This window comes from Sinohyriopsis cumingii, chromosome 2 (genome assembly GCF_028554795.1).
Source record: "Sinohyriopsis cumingii isolate HCF-2022 chromosome 2, ASM2855479v2, whole genome shotgun sequence".
In the NCBI taxonomy this organism is placed as follows: domain Eukaryota; kingdom Metazoa; phylum Mollusca; class Bivalvia; order Unionida; family Unionidae; genus Sinohyriopsis; species Sinohyriopsis cumingii.
The window spans coordinates 3,381,124-3,405,298 of NC_142962.1; the positions used below are offsets into that span (position 1 = coordinate 3,381,124).

At 35.0% G+C, this 24,175-nt stretch overlaps 1 protein-coding gene across 1 annotated transcript in view; it reads left to right on the top strand.

Annotated features, from left to right (window-relative positions):
- Window positions 1-11,927: 11,927 nt before the first annotated feature.
- Window positions 11,928-24,175, top strand: part of LOC149804252 (serine/threonine/tyrosine-interacting protein A-like) — a 41,894-nt gene continuing 29,646 nt past the window's right edge. The window contains exons 1-3 of the mRNA XM_089938125.1: window positions 11,928-12,051; window positions 18,754-18,786; window positions 22,892-22,945. Coding sequence (XP_089794251.1) covers window positions 12,001-12,051; window positions 18,754-18,786; window positions 22,892-22,945 — 138 coding nt within the window. The 5' untranslated portion in view covers window positions 11,928-12,000. The remainder of the gene's footprint in view (window positions 12,052-18,753; window positions 18,787-22,891; window positions 22,946-24,175) is intronic.

Consider the following 24,175-nt stretch of genomic DNA (forward strand, 5'->3'; position numbering starts at 1 on the left):
CGCTGTGTTTGAGTGTTCGCAGCCGACGAATCTATTAGGTTTCCTTGGACTTCGTATTTCATGTGTTCTATTTTGAGTTGTAAACATAGTGCCAATACGACAGGATTCGGGACAGAATCCGGCTGGGAATTAACAACATCTTAAATACAGCCATACGGCCAAATTGAGCCATCATTGAGGCCCCAAAGTTATAAGCTTTGGTATGTAAGGATAGTGCCAACTGAAATAACATATCTATAATTGTATTCAATATTCCATAATCCACTGTGTCCGTATTCGACACAAATGCGTTGTATTTCTTTAAGAAAATCCAATCTTGTTGGTTTGCTCGAATTTTTCTCTCTAGCGAAATGAGCAGCAACTGACAAAACAGAAAAACAATTACTCAGTAATTGTTCGCTATCGTCATGAATGTATTTTGAAGCAAGATTTTTCATTTCTTCATGGAGTTATTCTGTACAATAAATAACGCGATTAGGCCGTACAAACTGATCATAATTTCCATTATCTGAACTTTTAATTAACCACACTGATCAAGGATCATTCTTACTTATTTCGTTAATAAAATCAAATATATCTCCTTCATAAAATTTAACAGTTCGATTTCGTGGAAGTATTGTTACTGTATTAGTCCACGCATGCGCATTATGATAAATAATTTCAGTCGAAGCTCCTTTCGATTTATACTTTGATTTGTATAAAATCTCTCCGGTTTTCGTTCTTACAATTATCGGGAATTTTAATTTCTTTCCTAATTCAGCGACGTGTCTGACAGATTCTCCGATATCTTTAAATATTTCGCCCCATTCGTTTATTATTTTACGTATTTTATCAGTTAATCCGTTTCCACGTATCGCGTTTGTAAAATGTTCCGTTACACGTTCGGCTACACAATTTATTTTTGAAAATCTGCATCGGTTTTAGATTATTAATGCTGGGTTTACCATTTATCGGATAAATTCCATAAATGTCCGCGGTTAAAGGATACGCTCTTTCATGATACGGTTTGTCAATACCAGTCAACATTCCTGGTTTGGAATTTTTACTTAATATAGCAATTCTTTCATTATGAAGGACAGGCTTACGTTTGTCACTGATATTCGAAGTATTGCTTGTTTCTGCTAATACAATAAACTTTAATCTGAAAAAATATCTTTGATCGTCGAGATAAATAATGATCGTTGCCGCTCGTTTGTCGTTCATTATAACATCGACGACTTTGTCGACACCATCGGTGTAGTGTATGATTTTAAACGTCGACCACACATGAGATGTACCATCTTTGTTAAATTCTTTCTTGGCGTTATGAATAGTATTAATCAAAGTTTTATTCGAAGAATCAACCAGCGGTATGTCGGGGATATTCTGTCAAGATTAAATTTATTTTTAGAAGCTTAATTTTAATCTCTGTCAATTCGTTCATATCATCATTAAGACAAATATATATTTAAATTGATATATTATAAATACACTATGATTCAAACAAAGAACAAATGCAGGTGGCTTATGATAGGCTCTGTAACTCCTTGTGACAAAGCTTGTGTAAACGAATTCTACGGCTATCATTAACAAAATGTACGGAGAGGGAGTTTAGGATCTAAACCGTGTCTGAAGTGTGGTGTTGGACTTAGTGGAAACACGCAGTTATGTGTGGGATGTGGTGGCAAAATGTGCAGATATATCAAACACAAATGATCATTAAAATAATAAATTCTGTTATTATTTATTTACTTCTTATTTACTTTGCCTTTGTCAGGAATTATTCGGTAATTTTTTATTTTGTCTGTATTTTAATGAGATTTTCACTATTTTAGTACAATTTGCCCCATCAATTTAATGAAATTATTTGATAATCTGAAAGATTATGGCTAATATACCTGTCAATTTAATGAAAGTATTTGATAATCTGAATAAATTGTGAGTAATATACTCATCAATTAAAGGAAATCAGATTTTTTAAATTCAGAATTAGGCAATATTTTTTTGCTTGTCTAATTCAATACAAGAATGTGCATAGTTCATAATCTGATTGCTATCACACGTAATCATAACAGTAAGTTCTCGCCGCAGTTCATTTAAATGCATCAACAAAAACTTTTCATTGCCGTTTTCATGAATAATTATATTAACACTCAATTGTTCAGTATTGACTGGCGGCTTGTCATTATTGTTCTGATGGCGCTTTCAAGCACCTCTTTGTCGTGTATGAAAACTCTCACATGTTGGTACATTATATAATACCTCTTAATTCAGTAATTAATTGTAAAACACTCTGTATGATCAAAAATCGTTAAGATCTTACATATAAATTTATATTCAGATTTTTATTTCTTATATCAATTAAGTGTACAGATTGTTCTGTAAGTTTGAAATGTATCCTTGATAATAACGGTCTATTGCATCGTAAATAAACAGGATTAATAGGCTATTGTACAATCAAATATCCAGGAGGTACTTGAGGTGTAAAAGTATATAAAATATATCCTTGTTGAGCTTGATTTGATTTTTCGAGATATATTTGATAACTCCCATCAATTGCATCACAAACAAGATTAATTGTGATCATTGAAGTTATATTTACAATTCCTGGTGAAATATGTCTGCCGTGACCAAAGGGATCATTGAAATGTCTGAGAATACTTGCTGGTGGAGCCTTTTAACTCCATGACTCAAAAATTTTAGGCAAGTTTTCGTTGATAATATCTTTAATTGATAATTTTAGTTCGTCGTCGTTAAATCCTGACAGTACAAATTCTAATAAATTTGCTTCGGTTATTTTATAATGATTAAAAAACAACTGTTTAAGGGCCATTGCTGTACGGGGTTTTGTATAATGATCAACGGACTCATCACCAAGGCAGTTCTTATTTCGAATAACTGTTTCATTCATATATTTGAGATCTGACATAACATGATTTAAATGTTGTATTATTTCAAGGATTTGTTGTTTTACATCATCATTGTAATGTTATATGATGCTGGAAAGTACATTTTGTAGTTTGTTGGTTGATTGTTTAAACTCAGAATTAATAGGGTCGGAAAATGATTTGATAAATGTTTCATCGATGATTCGATTAAGTTTATCATTATGGGTATACAATTGCCCCAGTATTTCAGGAAATCTTTCACCATCAGAACAAATTAAAGCAGGATAATTATAATGTACATAGTATCTCCACGGATATCCTTTTAGATATTGTGAAGTTGTTATATATATATTTTGTCTGTTAGAAATTCATTTAACTTTGGTTCTGTCTGTCCCTTATACTCAGGTGCTATTTCAAGCCAACCTAAAACAGACATTATTGATGACTGATAAATATCTACAACGTTATCTGGAGAATATATTTCAACTGCAGATGATAAAGATGGTTTGTGAACTGTTATAGCTATTTTGGATTCTCTTTCGTTTATAGATTATATTCTGCACTGGAATTAATCATTGATTTGTTTGATTTGATAACTGCCTGTTGGAATTCCAACAACCTGTGTTCATTACAATCTGTTGAATCGTTCGGAGTTGACATTTTTAAATACTGACTATCTAATACAATCACAGTCACTGCTGCCTTGTAGATTTTAATCATCTCCTTGAACTCAAAATCTGACATTTTTCCATCACTAAGACTTGCTGATAATAATGAGGATAATTTTGAGTATGCTAACCTCGCTGAATGTAATTTTATTATATAATTATGTAATTGTGAGTTTGTGTACGTGCATATCTTTTTGCAATGATATTAAGAATACATACCGGCAATTGTTGTCGCAGCTGAAATACAAATTGTTACAACTGCTGTTACTATCACTAGCGTTATTGTTGATAATAATACGCTGGCTTTAGCAACAACAGCAGATGCTGAATACACAATTATAACAACGATAACTACCTGTCTGCGATATTTTTTTTTACTTTTACTGTATATTCGTCAATAATATTTTTTCATTTTGTTTGCCATTCACGTGCTTGATTGTATCTAGAACGTTGAACGTTGATGGGAATACTCATTATATTTTAATTAGGTGGGTAGTTTGCTACTAATTCAAGGCACCAATAATAAATCAAGCCGAGTTTTTTCTTCGGGTTTCACAGTAAATGTTTCTTCATCGTATTGATCTAATATCACTAACATAGATCCAGGAGATCCAACTGGTGGAGTCAGTGGATAACGCCGTTAAATCGTGGTAGATATTATAAATGTTACAACACCAAGTACTGAGTGCCTGTATATAACGGTAACCTCAGCGCGAGGATTAATGGTTTTAATGAGTGGTGACCATAATGCTTGGTCAGACGCAACTGTATATACCAAGCAGATAATCTGCTTGTGGGGACTTTTAATCAGATTAATTTTTTAACGATATCAGAAATTCCATTTATAACATCATCTAGTCTTTTTCTAATATCATCAATATTACTCTGCGCTATCGTGATTAACTCTGAAAATGATTTAGGATCTCTGATAACACCTAATCGTTTATTAATCGTTTCAATGTCTGACATAGCTGTTTTAATATCGCCGAGTTTTGTGTTAATACCAACGAGTGTTACGTCAACAGTCAACGGACTTCCAAAGAATCCCTCTGCAATTTCATTAATTTTTCTAAAATTTCTTAGAATATTTGTGAACATACTTATAAGAACGTCATACACAGCTCGTATCGTGTGTTTAATTTAGTATCTACTGTATTATAGTTATTGTCTACAAATATTTTTTGTTGCGGCATCTTCATCAGATGTTGGATCTCTTAAAAGAATTATTTTATTTCTATTCATGCTGAGTTCACATGTCATTATATCACCTGTAGATCGCAAAGGATTAGCAACACTTTTTGCAATTTCATTTCTAATAGTTGCGATTGGCATACTTGAGTCTCTGATTTTTCCGTCATTGGTAAATACTGGAATGTTATCCATAGTAGCACCGAGAACTCTACGAATTATGTTATTCCATTTGATATTATTCGTCTTTAAAACACCGTATTTATTCTGAAAAAATAACTTCATCTTTATCAACTCCAAAGAGATTCACACTATCAGTGAGTTTATCTTTAGTCGCGTAATTTGACAAATCAATATCATCTTTTATGACTTGTATTTGATAGAAGATCTTTCGTAAATATCAACCATTATACTTTAAGATCTGTTTAAAACTATTAACGGTTACTTGTATACTCGTGCACGACTTTATGAGGTGATAATGTTGATGAAGATATAGCATTTAATACATTAATTACTTCACGAGAAAACCACTCCCGTGGCCTAGTGGTTAGAGCGTCCGCCTCGGAAGTGGGATGTCATCGGTTCAATCCCCAGCCCAGTCATACCAAAGACTTACAAAAATGGTACTAACAGCTACCTCTCTTGGCGCTCAGAATTAAGAGGTTAGTGTTAGGACTGGTCGGCCTAGTGTCAGGATAATGTGACTGGGTTGGCCATCATGCTACGTGTCTGTGGCATGATGCCCCAGTGCTAGATGTCACCATAAACTGCCACACTGCAGACATTGTAGCGATGTGACTGAAAAATTGTTAAAGCTAATTTAAAATATCCTAATCACACACTTCACGACAACATATCGGCTGATCAGTTAGTGTTTGTGTTAGTAATGTTGAATACCAAAATAAATGTTTCTGGCGTATTTTAAAAATTCTATTGGCGGAGGAAGCCCATATGAATCTGAATAAATAGAGCCTCACGGATCAAACGCGTATGCAACCCAATGAGTACCAGGCCCAGAACTATTATCAAGATTAATAATTTCAGTTTTAATATTATTTGGTTGTTTTGGTATTTGATCGCGCATAAAAACTCCTCTAAAATCTTTTATATTTAATTTTAGCAGCATCAATTATATCATAATTTAACATTGGATGGATTAACGAATTGTTTCTGGAAGTCTCAGACCTTTCCGTATCGATAGGGGATTCCTGATAATCTTAGACCCCTTCCCATTTTTTATTCTCCCTCCTGTTATTTTTTCAGTTAGCTTTTTACCAACATGTCCAGCAACAGCGCTTACAATATCAAGTGCAGGTGTTTTTGCAATGGTTGGAGCTTTAGAGGCTATTAATGCCAGTAAAGCTGCAAAAAGTGGAAATATACCACCTTTTTTAATTGAATTTTAATAGTGTCAGCAGAAATATTGAGTTTTAACTCCTAATCCAGATTGTTTGGCACTATTGAGATGTTCAAATTGACGTTCAGTCAGCGATAATTTATTCGGACCACCTGCAATTGGGCTTTTTTAGTGCTATTTTTATTCCATAGTTCTTTGCTGAACTTGATTGAAGCTTTTAATCTGACCGAGAGTCAGACTGACACTAGCATGATGATATGATATTTATAAATATCATGAGTGATTTAATTAGATGTTTTCTACGGGAACATCAATAACTCTCATTCGTCCACCAACACCTTCAAGTAACATTGATTTGTCACTGACTATAAAAGCAACTGCTCTGTAATTCGGAACAGCTCTAGCATCTCTATTTACTCGAGCTCGGAAGTGAATATCAACGACAGATTCTCAAGATAAATCAAGATGTCCAGGCGAAAATTAATAAATCAGATACAGATTTGTAAACCAGTATCTATATTTTGATCACGTCCCATAAATGTCAATAACCGACGATATGCACGTGCTACAAGATTTAATTAAAACTTTAATAATATATCTTCTTGATGTCCATTAATCTTCAGTGAAACTTCAGAAAGCTTGTCAAATATCATTGGATTTTCTTCTTGCGATTTTACTCGTTCAGTATTTTGAAAAACAATGAAAATATGCCTTGGGACAGAAACACCTTGCTGAGATGATATATGCCACGTGAATAAACCGTGATCGGTACTTTGAACACTGTCTGTAGTTGTTGTTAACTATGATAATAATTATTTACCACCTTGTTCCATAAAAGAGAGCAAGTTTTTGTTCTTTGGCAATCGTTGGAGTCATTATTGGCATCCACAACGAAAGTTTTGTTAGTAATGCTTTACCAGCATCAATGCCAACACCTTCTCGCCAAATAGCATCATCGTCAGTAGTCTTTCTTACAAGTGCAACTGTATGCTTGGCCCCAAAAATAGCCTTTCTAACATTTCTGCAAAATCCAAAAATATGTGACAGTGGAATTACGGATGAAAATCTTCTATCACCTTTTAACATTGATTGACATGTTGTAAAACCCAAGTTGAAACGTGCATTAACGTTGGTCATTACATTTTGTGAATCAACATCACCGGTGTTGTTAGACTTTCTTGGTTGTCCTATATTATACTATCTTTTGTCAGGAATGTCAGAAGTGTCTTTAGCAAACATCATTGACGGGCCAGCTGATCTTGTATAATCATCAGCATATCTTGATACCAATATCGACGTCTTTTTGAATATTTTCAATATTTTTTCCATCAATCATGTATGTAGCACTGTCAAACAACGCTATGATGCCGTTATTAACGAAACTGATTCTATCATTGGCATTATATTCTGTATTATCAACTTTCAAAAGTTCCCGTTCTACTTCAGTAGACTCTTCAGCAGGTAAGAAATATATGCTTGTATCTTGAACTTGTAATTCAATTTGACCACGCTGATCTGGTTGTCGTGCGTCATAAGAATAATGCTGATAATCGTGTACGGATTCATCTCTGAGAACTGGCGCATCCATGTCAAATGCTGAATCAGATACACGTTTGAACATTTTATTATAATTGTTATCGTCTAACACGCAGACCACTTCCTGCTTTTAAACTTGCTGTTATATTTTTTCTTTTTGTGACTGTGGTATATCAGCCAACTCTGTATATTTATGATTTACAGCTTGATTTATTATTTTACTGATATTTGCAGGCATAACTTCGGCACTGGGTAATTTTACTGGTTGTAGTTTTCTTCTTAATAATCGAGTTAATCGTTCTTTGATCGATGAAAAAGCTTTACTGGTAACATTACCAATAGCACTAATACCTTTATCAATAGCCTTCATCCTTAATTGTTCTGCAATCGGTATTACTTTTGGCGCCATCCTTCTGAATAAACCCATAACAACATCACCGAGTCCATCTCCGTAAATCGCTTTGTAAGTTGGCAATCGTGAATTTACTACCCTATTACAGGCCCACGTTGAGCAGTGTGTATAATCATTGTTAATTTACATGCTGATTAATTATTTGTTTCAGTCGCTGTGATAATCATCAGTGATTTAATTAATAAAAGAATGATAAATGTTGTGATCCATAACACCTCCTGTAAACAACCTTCGACAAATATCAGATAACTCATTAATAATTTCTGAAGAATTATTTCCTGCACGTTTTCCTCTGATCAGATTTTCTAATCGGTCAATATCGGCAAGAACACTGTCAGGACAAGTTCTTAAACCACTTCCTTGAGTAGAAAAACCACTTCCTTCTTCCTCACTTACTTTTATATCTGCTTCCCATTTTCCTTAGACTGATTTCCATTTTGGTTCTTTCTTACTTGGTGAAGAACATAGTTCCTTCCTTCGTCTAATTTCAACAAATTCCAAATCTTCTGTTTCTCTCTGTTTCCTTTCTCGTTCAATCTCTTTAATTCTCGACTTCATTTCTTTTTCTCTTTGTTTCCTTGGTTGTTTAGCTTCTTCAAGTTGCAACTTCATTTCTTCTTCTTTTTGTCTCCTTTCCAGCCTTGATCATCTAAGACGTTCATCTACTGCCTAGTTAAAAATGTTAAAATTATTAACATCTTCCTCAGATCTGATTTGTTGAGTATTAGTAGCGACGCGATATACATTCCTAATCCAATCAACATATTTTACAGTATTTATATATTCGCATTTTACATACTTTTCTCTATCATGATATCCATACGCGGCAACATCAAGTATTTTGTTTGGGTCTTTGATAACGGCAATACCTTCAGGCGTGAATTTATCCATAACGTTAGTTTTAATTCTTGGCTTAAACTTCAGGTTGTGGTTGAGGAGGTTACTGGGGTGGTGGTTTAACTGCTTGAAGACGGCTAGCAGTATTAACAGGCAATGTTTCAAGAGCTTTTTTATGTTGCTTCAGTTGCTGTAACAATTTTCTTGGTTGGTTCGACAATTAGTTTAAATAATTTTTCTGTACCTTCTGTAAAATCAACCCGAGATTCTTTACGTTCTTGAAGTTTTGTCTAAGAGAATCACGAACAGGCTAAACACTTTTTGACTGCTTCTAATCTTTTTCTAGATAACTTAGCAGTATAAGACTCCATAGCTGATGCCATTATTCATATAATAATGATTTAATTATAGCAGCAGAGAGGGTGCGACCTCAATGAAACGTCTGGTAGGTAAGCGAAAACACATATACAAATTTAGAAAAACACTGACGACAAAAATAAAGTAACAAAATAAACAATCCCAATTAGAGAAACTCTCGGTAAGTTAGAGGTTTTGGTTTGGTTTTATTACGCTTATGTTTTTTATATTTATTTTTTTTCGTATGAGGTTTTATTTTTTCCAAAATGACGTTTCAGCAAAAGGTTTTTGATTGATTGATTACTTGGATTTAGGTCGCGTGCACCCAAAAGGGCATGTGCAACGGGTTTATTCCCGCACATTGGGATGATAAATGTTCATGGGGGAAGGAATTAATGCCACGTCCCACATGCGTTTATGTGCTCAAGGAGCACTGCTAATTTAGCCGTCAGGTCATAGGACTATATGTCCCCAACGACCTGAATGAAGGGCTTTCACGAGTGGGAATGGACCCAACACACACTTATGTTAAGACAAGTTGATCTCAGTCCGTTATTGACTGTACTAGGTGTTGACCCAAGCACAGGTGCTCGACGCGAGTTTGATGCTAAGAAAAAAAAAAACAATCATCTAAAGGGAAAAATCATACAGTGACAAAAATACCTTAGATTACCTGCATGACCCGTTCTCACATAGGACCCTCTCTATCATAATATATATTATTATATTAATATATATTATGATAGAGAGGGTCCTATGTCAAAACGGGTTATGGGGGTAATCTAAGGTATTTTTGTCACTCTGTATGATTTGTTCCTTTAGATGGTTGTTTGTTTTTTTCTTAACATCAAGCTCGTGTCGAGCGCCTGTGGACCCAAGCAGTATGTTACGCCCAGGGGCGTATTAAACATTAAGCAGACAAAGCACGTGCTTATGGCACCAGGGCCAAAGGGGGCATCACAAAGTTGAGAAAAGGGTGAAAAGACAAAAAAAAAAAACGAATGAAGATTTGTAAAAAAAATTGATAAAACTAGTGCAAATTGATCATAATGTTCTGTTTCTTGATCATGGTGCACCCTAGGGTTATCTTCCCAGGTGTACGTGGAAAGGAGGGGGGCACCAAGATTTGTCAGTGCTTAGGGCACCAGTGAGCCTTAATCCGCCCCAGGTTACGCCCATTGCAATTGGTCGCAATGGTGATGTCACATTGGGACACCTAGCTTTACGTCTCTGTCGTTGTTGTTGTAGGGTTTAACGCCATTTTTCAGCACACGATAGGCTATACACGGCGGCCAGTATTAATGGTGAAGGAAGAACCCGGGAAAACCCCCAGAAAGAACCAGCGACCCACGAGAAGCTACTGGCAAGCTTTCTCACATACCCACATTGGCCGAATCTGAGACTCGAACCCACGCAGAGGTGAGATGGCAGTGATCCGTAACGGAGAGCGTGTCAGACCACTCAGGGCCCCTTATCTCTGCTGTTATGGTGGCGCTCTACAGTTTCGTATTTTCCATAGGGTTAGGATTTTAAAGAAAAAGAATTTCCCCGGCTTTCCTCACTGGTTATACTGGCTATTTAAAAAAGACCTTGTATATCTTAGGTATAATGCAAAGAACCTTTAATTCCCTTTATTTTGGCGTATGATTGATGGGTGTACTATGGGTTATAGAGTATACAGCTTGGCCTTACTTCAAATGTTTACCTTTCAAAAAAGTTCTAGCTCTACTTGGTCATTTTCACTTCCTGAACTTCAGAGGTAAATTGTAAAAAAAAGAGCCGATAACTTTTTTTACATTTTATATATTTGGTCATTCATTCATTGCACTTTCAGAAGCTAATATTGTCTAGTCTGGCAAAATTCATTTTCCCTATTTTAATAGCTGCTATGTATAGTGTACTTTAGACTAATTCAGGCTGATTTTTTAACACAAGGGAGCAGTCATTTTAGATAGCAGTGTGCTTAAATCATGTAAAATTTCCAAAAGTACAATATCCAAAAGAAATATCATCCACATTACATTAATGTAGCATAGATATGCAAACATTCTCTCCACTGTGCATGTTTTAAATGCTAACTACTTCACCTTACATATGTCACTCTCTCAAAAGTACATATCATCTGGTGAGCGCCACCTATACGATGTCCGAGAGAGACAAGAGGGCAAGGAACTCGGCAAGCCAACCATGGATGTCATGCACTCCCAAGAACGCCAGTCCGTACTTAGTCAAATTTAGTCTAGTTGTACTAATGGACAATAAAAAATGCCAATAATGTGTTAGGCAATTGGGTCAAATCAAAACAAGTCGTAAAATTTTCCTACGTCCTAACAATTAGAACAATTCTAGTACATAGTGTACATTGTAGATGCCCTACAAATTTTTAATAACAGCAAACGGTCTGTTCATCATCTCTGCTGCTCTCTGATATTTTCTGTCGTAATTATTATGTTTTCTCCCCTGAATTGCATGAATACAATATTGAATATGAATAGAGAACATCTCAGGGTTGAAGTTTTATTCACACAGATAAAGATATGCCCCGCTATCCTGGTCTGACGGTACAATTCTGTATAGTGTTCATGCTCGTTCATCAGCTGCTTGTTGCCATTGATAAAGGCAAGTGTATACCGATTGGGATCTCAATTATAGAGACGCTTGAACAATAACTTACAAAATGAAGAAGTACTAAAATGACTCTGACTGCTTTGTCCAGAGGGTGCTACTCTACGGAAACTGCCTTAAGATGATTTGGAAGTTGAAAAAAGATAGAAACGAATGACAAGTTTACAGTTTCCACCAGTCCCCGTTAAAGATGCACAAGGGGTGGTTTGTATCATGTCAATTTAGAATTAATGGTTGCGCGTTTATTTCGTTCCAAGATCCATCAGAGAATGTATTGCATTGTTTTAATGTTTTAAAACTGACATACATACACTGTAGTCGCAAGACGAAAAGTCACAATTTTAATTTTAGCTATTATGAGACACGTAGGACAAAAATTTACAGGACATAAAGTCACACTTTTAATTTTGTAATGTTGCAGGGATTTATGTGACAACTTAGTTCATAGCAACTTCATGGAGATGTTAACAATAAGCAAGGTATCTCTAAACAAAGTTTAGAACTGCCCTTATTGCATGTAATTATTTCCATTTTGGAATAATTTCCTAGGCGAAAGCCTTAGATTTTTTAAATTAAACAGTTTGTTTTTCTTCTCATATGCTCATATTTGAAACCACAGAAAATAAATTCATTTAGCACGATATAAAGTTTAATTTTATGTATTTGTGGAAAACGTAATTAGAGATTGAAATCAAAATTTGACTTGTATATTCTTAGCAACCCTAGTCGTTTTTCTGATATTGAAATAACTGCAAACACTTGATTTTTTCATATTAATCTGTTTAACAGCATTCCAAAACAGTTTACTTTTTAAAAATATCTCTATTAGATAAAAGTTACGCAGATTTTAAGTTCCAAAATGTTTACAGATTTCTAGAATTTGTGTCTTATATAAATGTATTCAGTTGATGTGGCAGTCATGGAACTGAAGTAAAATGTTCTTTCTATAAAAAATGGTATCACTTTCTTTTTTGTTGAGATATTATTATAAAATTTGATGTTCTGATTGCATTTTTCCTGCTGAATTCATTGCTCTCATTAAATATGTTGTACAACTTCAGTATTTTCATTTATAATAATAATAATAGTAATGAGGACTTTGTATAGTGCCTAATCTTTAGAAGCTTTATGTTGTTGTTGTTGTTGGGTTTAACGCCATTTTTCAGCACACGATAGGCTATACATGGTGGCCAGTATTAATGGTGGAGGAAGAACCCGGGAAAACGCCGGAAAGAACCACCGACCCTCGAGAAGCTACTGGCAAGCTTTCTCACATATCCACATTGGCCGAATCCGAGACTCGAACCTACGCAGACAGAGGTGAGATGGCAGTGATCCATAACGGAGAGCGCATTAGACCACTCGGCCACTCGGGGCCCCTTAGAAGCTTTAAGCGCTTTACAACATTAGACACCACCAATAACAAATTACATATATAAGGATATGATTTCAAACACAAACACCATGAAATTAGAAAACATAAAAAAAACATGCTGAGAATATTTAAGGTAGGAAACATTATTAGGTCTTTAAGTTTTTTCTTGCAGTCAAAAAAAGTGCGTTTTTAGAGCACTCTTGAATGGGATCCCTGTGACTTTGTGTCTAAGTTAAGTTGGCAATTCATTCCATGTTGCTGGGCCCTGGTATGCAAAAGAATGCTGTCCATATGACTTTGTTTTCATAGTGGGAATAATGAGTATACGATTGTCAGAAGAGGAGTGTAAGTATCTTGCTGGTGTGTACACATGGATGAGGTTGGATAGGTATGTTGGACTAGAGTCCGACAGTGAAATGTAGCACAGAGAACAAATTTTGTGTTTGATTCTGGATCGAATGGATAGCCAGTGTAGGGTACAGAGCAGTGGGGAGGTGTGCTCTGATTGTGGTACTCTAAGCATGATCCGAGTAGCTAGTTTTCAACATTTTGAAGTTTTTGGAGTAGATATTGAGATGAACCAAACAGAATTGAGTTACAATAGCCCAGTCTTGAAAGTACTAATGTACACACAAGTGTTTTAGTGGCGTCAACTGAAGGATATTTGTGAATGGAGCTGATGTGTCTCAGCTCAAGATATGCAGCCTCCTTGCATATGTTGATGACATGTTGGTACAATGTGAGAGTACAGTGCAGAGTAACACCTAGGTTTCATATTGATTGTGTTGCTGATATTTATTGTATGAGGCAAAGGATGTGAATGAGAAAGTCTTTGTGTTGTAATCAGAATGGCCTCAGTTTTATCATCATTCACCTGCAGCTTGTTACATGTCATCCATGATTTCACATCAGAAATGCACCTCTCTATACCTTGGATGGTAGCATCAACTTCAGTTGGGTGGCTAGATTTGTATATTTGGGTGTCCTCAGCATACAATTGGTGAGACACTGGATGATGATCTATGACACTTGAGAGCGACATAGTGTATAGAATGAAGAGAAAATGTCCAAGAACAGACCCCCTGTGGAACACCACAACATAGATCAACTGGGCTTGAGTGTATTCCATTTGCAGACACAACTTGTGTCCTGTTGACCAAATTGGATTTGAACCACAATAAGGCTGTATCATGAATGCCAAATACATGCTGGAGACGGTGAAGTAATATAACATGGTCTATTGTGTCAAATGCTGCAGACAAATCAGGGAGGGTGAGGGCTGTAACCTTTCCACTATCCAAAGCAGAGAGAATGTCATTAACTACTTTTAGAAGAGTAGTTTCAGTACTTTGCCAAGAGCGATATGCAGATTGTACATTGCTGAAAAGAGTGTTTGAATTCAGATGAGACACAAGCTGGGATAGAACAACCTTTCCTAAGATTTTTGATATGAATGGGAGATTAGAAACTGGGAGGCAGTTCTTTAGATCATTATGGTCTAGTGATGGTTTCTTCAGCAGAGGCTTTATAATGACAGTTTTTAAAAATGATGGAAATTCCCCTGATGAGAGAGAGGTATTAATAACATCAGTTAGTGAAGGCAATACTGGACCTAAGCACTCAATCAGCAGTGATGTTGGAATTGGATCAGGTTCACATGACTTTGGTGCACTCTTCATCACGATTGTACGTACGAAATCCATAGAGACAGGTTCAAATGCTGCTAATGGTTGCTGCTCAAATTCTGTATCCCAACTGTATGGTGACGACGAGTCAATTGAAATTATGGTGTCAAGCTTGTCTTTAATGGTTTGTACTTTGTCACGGAAGAAATTTGCAAACATGTCCGGAAGGTCGACTGGAGAGAAGGTAGTTGGAAGTGGTGTAGATTTGTTCCTTGACATTAGCTTGTTAGTAATCTTGAAGAGCTCTTTGCAGCTGGAACTTTCCATGATCTTAGTTGTGTAGTGGGCTGATTTCGCTGCATGGTCTATATTTGTGTCATTCTTCTTAGCGGCTTCATTGATTTGCTTATGAATTGTGAGTCTGGTGGAATAATGAAATAGAAATGAAAGCATATAATTGAAAAGCATATAAACACTTCAGCTTTTATGACATTTAACTTAATACAAATTTTCACATTATAAATCAGGGATCGTCCTGGGCTTCGCCAATGTCGCAAATTGCGATTTTTTTTCCTTATTGGCGACAAAAATATCCCATCTGGCGATTTTTTTGGCGACATACTTTTTGGTTATTTAATTTGTACATACAATCATGGATTTGGACTGAATAAATTTAAAGCCAGAACAAAAGGAAGCCACAAACTTGACTAAGCAATGCATTGGAATCAGTCTGTTACACAAACGATCCTTTGTTCTTATTGACAACCCTATCTTTACAGTGCATTGTTACATCATAATCTGCTTATGCTGACATCTGGGCTGAGTACTGTATGCTGCGATACAGTCAATCATGCTACCGCACTATACCTACAACTGACTGACTTCTGAAGACGCGAATAGAACAGATACAATTAATTGTATGGCTAATCCTTCTGTTTTTTTTATACATATAACAATACAATAGTTTTGCTGAACCTTCATAGAAAACTGATAACCTTTGAAGTACCGACTACTGTGTATAAATACAAAGCAAATGGAAAAAATCTCAATCACAATTATATCTGTCGCCAGTGCAGCATTTTACTCATTGATCTTTTCCTTTTGCCATCAGTCCCGTGTTACGGCTGCAGAGACTTAAACTCCGCAACAAGAAATAGCAAAAAAAAGCCAGTTTTGCATAATAATAATTATTTATTTCTCAAAATACAGGAGTGAAAGAATCCCTAAATTGGGTGTGAATTTACGCTTATATATACGGTCCAATATTGCCAGGTGTTGACTCGTGTAAGTTTCATTCGTGGGAATGGAGATCCTTTTTTTCTTGCCGAGAAAATTTATACAGCATTCAGTGATCATTCTTGGGATTTAGGAAGCAATTCGCTACAAGCTTTGTGAAGCTAGCCATAAAAGGGGGGGGGGGGGCTGCTGAGAGGCTACTGGTGTCACATGTCAGCACTGAGGACTGTGAACGTGGATTCAGTAAGATGAACCTCATAAAAACTGACATCAGAAATAAGCTCTGCATCTCATCTCTCGAGAATTTAATGAGAATTAGCATGTACAGATGTGAAAAATTAGACTTTGAAACTGCATTCAACAAGTGGGCAGCCCTAAAATCGCGACGGATCTTCATGTAACACTTTGTAACATTTTGTTAATGCTTGTTGTAATTAAAGTATTAACTAATCCATCTTTTGTAATTTTCATTGCCTGTTACATTAATAGACTAAATTAATACTTGGAAAAATGTACACTCCTTTTTTTGGCGACACTTTTTGAAAATTGGCGACAAAATATTGAGGTTGGCGATTTTTTTGGCGACAGCTTTTTAAAAGCCAGGACCATCCCTGTAAATAGTTCATTTGTATGTAAAACAACTTCAAAAACAAATCAAATGCAATGTTTATTCATAATTGTCATTGAAACAATGTTGCAAGACTTAATTTTATGAATAGGATTTAAAGTTGGTTTCATCTTCTAAATCCTGTGATGTTATATTTAGCTCCTTGCAGAATGGACCAGGGAATGCTGCCATCTTTCACTTAGAACTAACGTTTCAATATCATATACCTGCAGAATAATTTATCAGTTTCAGACTTTGCATTTTTTTGTTTTTTATTTTGAAAACATTGATCCTATCAAATTTTATCAATGCATTTTGAATTTAAGAACCCACTAGAAGTGTGCGTGTAGAACTTTACTTTGCTACGCTCGTCAATGTAATAAAAAAAATTGTCATATCGAAACTTTGCATTTGTCTGATAGTGATGCGACTTTTAATCATTATTTCATCAGACAAAGTCCCATTACAAAATTTAAATAAATGTAAAAACATAATGAATATAAGGTTGAACATATTTTAAAACTGATGACCGTTTGTCAGTTAAGATATTTACAGCATCGACAACTTGAGCCTATTTATAGTGTAAAAAAATGTACCCTTTGCGTGTTCATTTTGTGACTATATACTGTCTAAACCATTCAACAAGCATTAAAACAATAAAAACTAATTTAAAAAATCATCTTTGTATGTTCTTCTGGCACACCAGTTTGTACGAAATTAATAATAAGTTTGGCTTTGGAACATCAGGTGAAACAGTTCTATGTTGAACAAATGGGAATTATGCAAAATATTCCTTCTATACTTAACACTTATGGTGAGAACTTCTACCAGTCCTCACTTTATTTATCCACATATCTTATAAGTAGAAGGTCTGCACCATTTCCTGCACATAAACAGTTGTCCCATGCTGGTTACTTATATTTAATTCTCTTTATGCATGTAACATCAGAATAAATTGGAGTTCATCAGTGCCTCAACTGATTTGGGGTTGGTTCTAAAAGAATTGCATTTAAAAGAAGTGTTTGGAAAGATTTCAAGCAGTGGATTGATAGCAGAGGGATTAGACTTAGAATACCATATGGATACAAAGATCAATCTAAGAAACTGAATTTATCAGTTGTGAGCCTTCTGAAATACTTTTTTAGGAGGTGTATCAGGATATACCACTGTAGATGTAGATTCTCAGGCATATCAGACATAAATAAAAAAACTGATATATATATATCAGTATCATCAAAGATTTTCTATGATTCCATTATTAGTAGCCATTGGCTGCTATATTTCTTGATGGTTACTAAATCTGAGAAAATATTCTATTTTGATTATAGATAGTTCTCAAATGATGTCATCAGCCACCATATTTGTGGTCAGCTGGCATATTGACTATTGACTTTATATGGCATTTGGAAATTGAAATAAATTCATTGAATCTCTATATTTATGATTTATAAGCTGATTTTGCTTCAGTGTGCCTTGTTAAAAATGGTAAATTTTGGTGATCGCATGTAAGAGAAACTACCAGGCTGCCCGTAGTCCATTTAAAATGGGCAGAATATCGTCTGCTAGTGACCTTATTGGGAAGCATCTATTGATGTTTCCTTGTTTGTCAATAGTAGAAAAGTGATATGTTGTCATTGCCAGCAAAATTTAGATTTATTGACATAATTTTGGTTATTACCAGATGTTATTTAGTGGCAACATAGGTTTTACTTTTCTGCACTTCATTTCAGTTTTATACATTGGCCAAGTTTCAATATAAAGTGAAGTTGTAGGGTTTAACGCCATTTTTCAGCACACGATCCACTGATCCACAAGAAGCTACTGGCAGGCTTTCTCACATACCCACATTGGCTGAATCCAAGACTTGAACCTATGCAGACAGAGGTGAGCTGGCAATGATCCGTAACGGAGTGCGCTTTAGACCACTCGGCCACTCGGGGCCCCTATAAAGTAAAGTAGTGTTCTTCAGTAGTTCACTGCATATGTCCCATAAGGTGTTTTAATGCACATTCAGTACTTTTTAGTAATATATTACTTTTCAATTGTTTCTGCTTTTTTTTCAGGACTGGTCATACAATATGCGCAGGGATATGCAGGCAAGTTTATCTTATAACTGTACAGTCAGACCTGTCAATAAGAGTTGTCTATATGAAAAGACGCAAATGGTCACTGTTCATAGGTGACCTGTGAGTGCAGGTTCACCATTCAAACTTTGTTTTTGAGTAAATACCATGTACCAAATACCATTATTATTATTATTATTATTACACATATTATGACATCAGCAGACTTAGTAAAATGCACAATTATTCTGCCCGCTTTAATCCATCCTATAGATTAAAAATTGTCACTGATTTTGAAACAAGATTTCTGACCATAGTTTTGTTATGTGTGCCATGACAAAGCACTATATTTACTTCTTAGTAATGGTTACATTAACAGCGATCTCTGTAATGCTTAATTATGCATATTTGGATGGTGCAGAAAATCACTGAGGCGTGAGCGCATGTAATAGATAATAGGTGTGCGGAAAAATCAAAGACTTGCCAGTCCTGCTTCAGCCACCTGCTTTGTGGCAAAATGTGTTGATGAATTAGCTGTACTGATATTTAGAATGACAGAATTCAGTGACTGAAAGACCCCCTGATGTACATGTTGCCATTTTATAAGAGTACATAAAAAACAACATGATGCAATAGCTGGGCGGCAAGTTCAAAGGCTTTGACTGGTGGCAGGGTATGAAAATGTACTGATATTTACGGTGATTGAATTCAGAGACAGAAAGACCCAGAGATGTACATGTGGTCATTTATACAAGTACATAAAATAAACAACTTTAGCTTTTGTTGTTGTGTTCATTTCCGAATGTAGCAGAATAAGCAGTGCACGTGGCCTCAGAATCAAGACATGTTGAGACTTAGACAAAATGCCATTCGTAAGTGGGTGACAAGTCGCCTAAAAATGTAAACTTCACCTTTTTCTATTAGGAAAGTGAAAATGACTTCGCCCTGTGATTATTTAAGAGGTACATTGATTGACCATACCATATTTTTTTTAAATGCCCCTCACCTTAGCCCGGTTGTTGTAGCAAAATGTATTCATCAAGGCATCTGTAGATAGGCATAATTTTTATATCAATTACGTTGACAAACAAAATCTTGCCCATTCACAAGCATTATGTTTTGATAGCTGATTGACCATTAACCCTTTTCCAAGTAAGGTAGCAACTATCAATTTCCTGCATGATATCCTTTGATGATGAAACATACAAACTTGTGTTTTAAGATCAGAATCGGTGATTTGGATATATATTAACTGCCTCTTATACACTATTTCATCATAAAATTAGTTTGAAACTGTAAGTGAACCAGTAGGCCTAATGGGAAATAATGGTGGACTTTGCTAAGTCTGGGATGTACCAGTTCATTAGATTGTCTATTTTCTTAAATTATCAGGCAAATATATTCAGAAAAAAAATATGCAGATCACTGAAACCAAAGCCTAGGTATTATTTTATTAAAGATTTAACTTTAAAATGCAAATTATGTAAGTCAGAAACATATGGGACAGTGCTTATTGTAGAATTCGCGAGATGCGCTTTAAGGTCTAACCTGTTTTCTGAATTGACAAGTATTTGCGAAAATATGGGACAAAAACAGCACATCAGATACTATTTATTTGCCGAAAATTACTACAAATACGTATACAAATAAATAAAACAAAAATTTGCGATCCTGTCAATGGACTATTTGTAATGAAGCTATATTATAGTGAGTGATTACATTATGAAAACCTCTCCATCTAAAAATAGATGCACTCATGTTCATGTTGATTCTGTAGGAAAGAAGGGACTGCAACTTTTGATGGTGGGACTCCTATTTTTACCAAAATGGGTGTCCTGGACTTCTAGTTTTAAAATCCTAGCGAGATCTCTAATAAAGACTGTGAAACAGAGATGAATCTTTGTCAGGTCAACTTTTATAGTTAGGCTTAGAAATAGCTGTTCACACTTCAAAATAATGCCAGGATTAACCAGTTGCTTAACTGACTGAGATCAAAAGATATTTTTTTTATGAGAAGCCTGTGATAAATATGGAATGAGAAAAAATTTTTGGGGCAACTGTTAGTAATAAATAAACTGAAAATTCAGTTGTCTTTACTCATGTTTTTAAATATGGAATGAGCCCTGATTCTAATGAAAAGGCATGTCACTCTTATGTGAGTTTTTATCAGAGATAGCTTTTTGATTAAAAGTTTAAAAATAGCAATTTACATATTTATCCTATCAAACGGGAAAAGTCAAGAAAAGCATTTAATGTAGAATAAAATGGAGCATGATGCAATAAAAGATGATGATACCTGCATTACTGGTACAAAATGTTTTGACTATGACTGCTTTTTACACTTTTAAGCAAACAAATTGATTTGACACTCTCCTCCTATGGTAAGATCACCATGCTTTTGAATTTGACCTATTGCCACTCTTTTGTTATTCTGACTGTGTGACTGGAATACATGCTAGGTAAGAAATGTCTGCACATCGATTCTCAAATTATACCTTTATCTAAACTATGCATTCCTCATGAATCGAGTTTCATGATGTACCTTTATTAAAACAATGCCTTCCTTTATCTAAATAATGCCTTCCTTTATCTAAACATTGACTTCCTTGATCTAAACATTGCCTTCCTTGATCTAAACATTGCCTTCTTTCATCTAAACTGCCTTCCTTGATCCAAACAGTGCCTTCCTTTATCAAAACAAAGCCTTCCTGTATACCTCCCTTTATCTAAATAATGCCTTCCTTTATCTAAACAGCGCCTTCCTTCATCTAAACATTGCCTTCCTTGATCTGAACATTGCCTTCTTTCATCTAAACTGTCTTCCTTGATCCAAACAGTGCCTTCCTTTATCAAAACAAAGCCTTCCTGTATCTAAATAATGCCTACCTTTATCTAAATAATGTCTTCCTTTATCAAAACAATGTCTTCCTCTCTGTTATGCAGTTTTAATGCCATTCTTGTAAACCATGATGTATAACATAGTGCCGTTCTTGTAAACCATGATGTGTAACATAGTGCCATTCTTGTAAACCATGATTGCTGCCCTTGTGGTGATGATAAAAATACACAGTTAAGTTTTATCTTTATTTATTAAAAGTTTTTTATCACACAAATGTTTCGTGAAACATAGTATAGGATAGTCTGTTGATATATACTGTTCTCCATTAAAACTGCTCTCCTTTAAAAATGTCCCCCATCCCTTTACTGAAATGGTGTAGGAGAAATTTTCCTTTGGCATCAAAATCCTGGAGAAATCACAGTGAAATAAATTGTTTTTGAAGAATGATTTATTTTGTCCATGAATACATCTCAAATGTCAATTTTTTCTTCCTGTTGGACCGTTTTGAACTCGCATTAATGAGAATCCCAGCTTCAAGAACTTTATTTCTGGCCCTTCATGAAATTGGCTCTTTAATTTTTTATGTTCTGGCCTCCTTTGGTTTTAAAAGTTAAGTCCAGGATGCTCACTTTCATAAATACTTCATTTTTATTGAATCCAAAGTAAGAGTCATATTACAGTCAGATATATAAAACTGGCTTACAATGCCTCTAACTGTCGGGTGGGGTGGGGGTATAGACAGAATCCCCCCCGGACACAATCTCTATTGGACAAAATTCTCTTAAAATACCTGTAACTGTAAGACATATATGACAGGCTTTTAATGACATGCTTATAATGCCTCTAATTGTCAGACGTATATGACAGGCTTATAATGCTTCTAATTGTCAGTCATATATGACAGGCTTAAAATGCCTGTAACTGTAAGACATAAATGACAGGCTTATAATGCATCTAATTGTCAGTCATATATGACAGGCTTGTAATGCCTCTAATTGTCAGACATATATGACAGGCTTAAAATGCCTGTAACTGTAAGACATATATGACAGGCTTTTAATGACAGGCTTGTAATGCCTCTAATTGTCAGTCATATATGACAGGCTTAAAATGCCTGTAACTGTAAGACATATATGACAAGCTTTTAATGACAGGCTTATAATGCATCTAATTGTCAGTCATATATGACAGACTTATAATGCCTCTAATTGTCAGATATATATGACAAGCTTATAATGCCTTTAACAGTAAGACATCTATGACAGGCATATGATGTTGCAAATTTTATTTTATTTTCAGGAAATTCTCCCAGGAATTTATCTTGGGCCTTACGCAGCTGCTATGAAGTCTAAGGTATGTTGACCTTAAAGTATACTATTTGAGAAGGTGAGGAAAAACTTGTATTGGCTAGAATGTTTTACAGAAGTGATAGGGGAGATGCACTGTTAATTTTTTTATTTATGTTTTTCTGTTTATGACAAATGTACATGCCTATCAGAAGATTTAACTGGTTGTTTAGATATGTTCAAGTAGCTAGGTTTTGTTACAGACTGTTAAGAAACAAATTGCTAGTTAAGAATTAACTATGAACTAAATGGAAAAAATACATGGTTTCTGTTGGACCACAATATGATGGTACAGTCGAAGGTCATGTGGAAGAGTGTTGTAGATATTTGTATCGGTAGATTTTACAAGAGTTTTATTCTCTGGATTATTTTGTCCACTGATTTGCATATCCACATGATGATGACAAATGAGCTGATCAAGATGAGTAACTATGAAATTAAGTGCCTATTTCATAAATTGACCAAAAGCTATTCATACACCTAAATGCACATGATGGATTTTCTGCTGAATCTTTGACCTTGTCATAAAATCATGGTCATATAACATGCTGTAGGAAAGGAAATAAAACAAGAATAACATGCAGCAAATTTGGTGTTGTGTCCATTTTAAACTGTGGACTGTATTCACATTTTCACACCCTGTTAATGTTTTTAGAATGCAAATAATGCAGTACAGTTTGTATACACATAGCTATAATTAATTAAATTATTTTGTTGCTATTGATGAAAATTTTGTCACAAGCTGAAGTCATCTTTTCTATTTGTCCACTATCTGATACAGGTGATTTTGAAATGAGTGCTGACTGATTTCAATAAATTATAGTAATTACTCCATCAATTTACCATATACACTTGCATATAAGATGGCTCCAACTGCAAACTGCACAGGCCCAGATCTGCCATTGCATAATGAACTGGCAGATCTGGGTCTGTGCATTTTATTAGGAGTAATCACTAGAACAAACAAAGTAGACCCTGATTTGAAGGCACATTATGCTACGGCAGATCAGGATCTTTGTTATTTACAGTTTGATTTGACTTAAACGTGAGTATATATGAATCACATTTTAAAGGTTTTCTGTCCACTTGAACTACAGAGCATAAAATCAGTCCTAATAAATATGCATAATAATTCAGCAATTAAAAAAAATGAGAAAAAAAGTTTATTAAATGCAGTACATTCATAGTCTCATTATAAATGTAATAAATTTGATTCACACAGAGAAGAATGAAAACC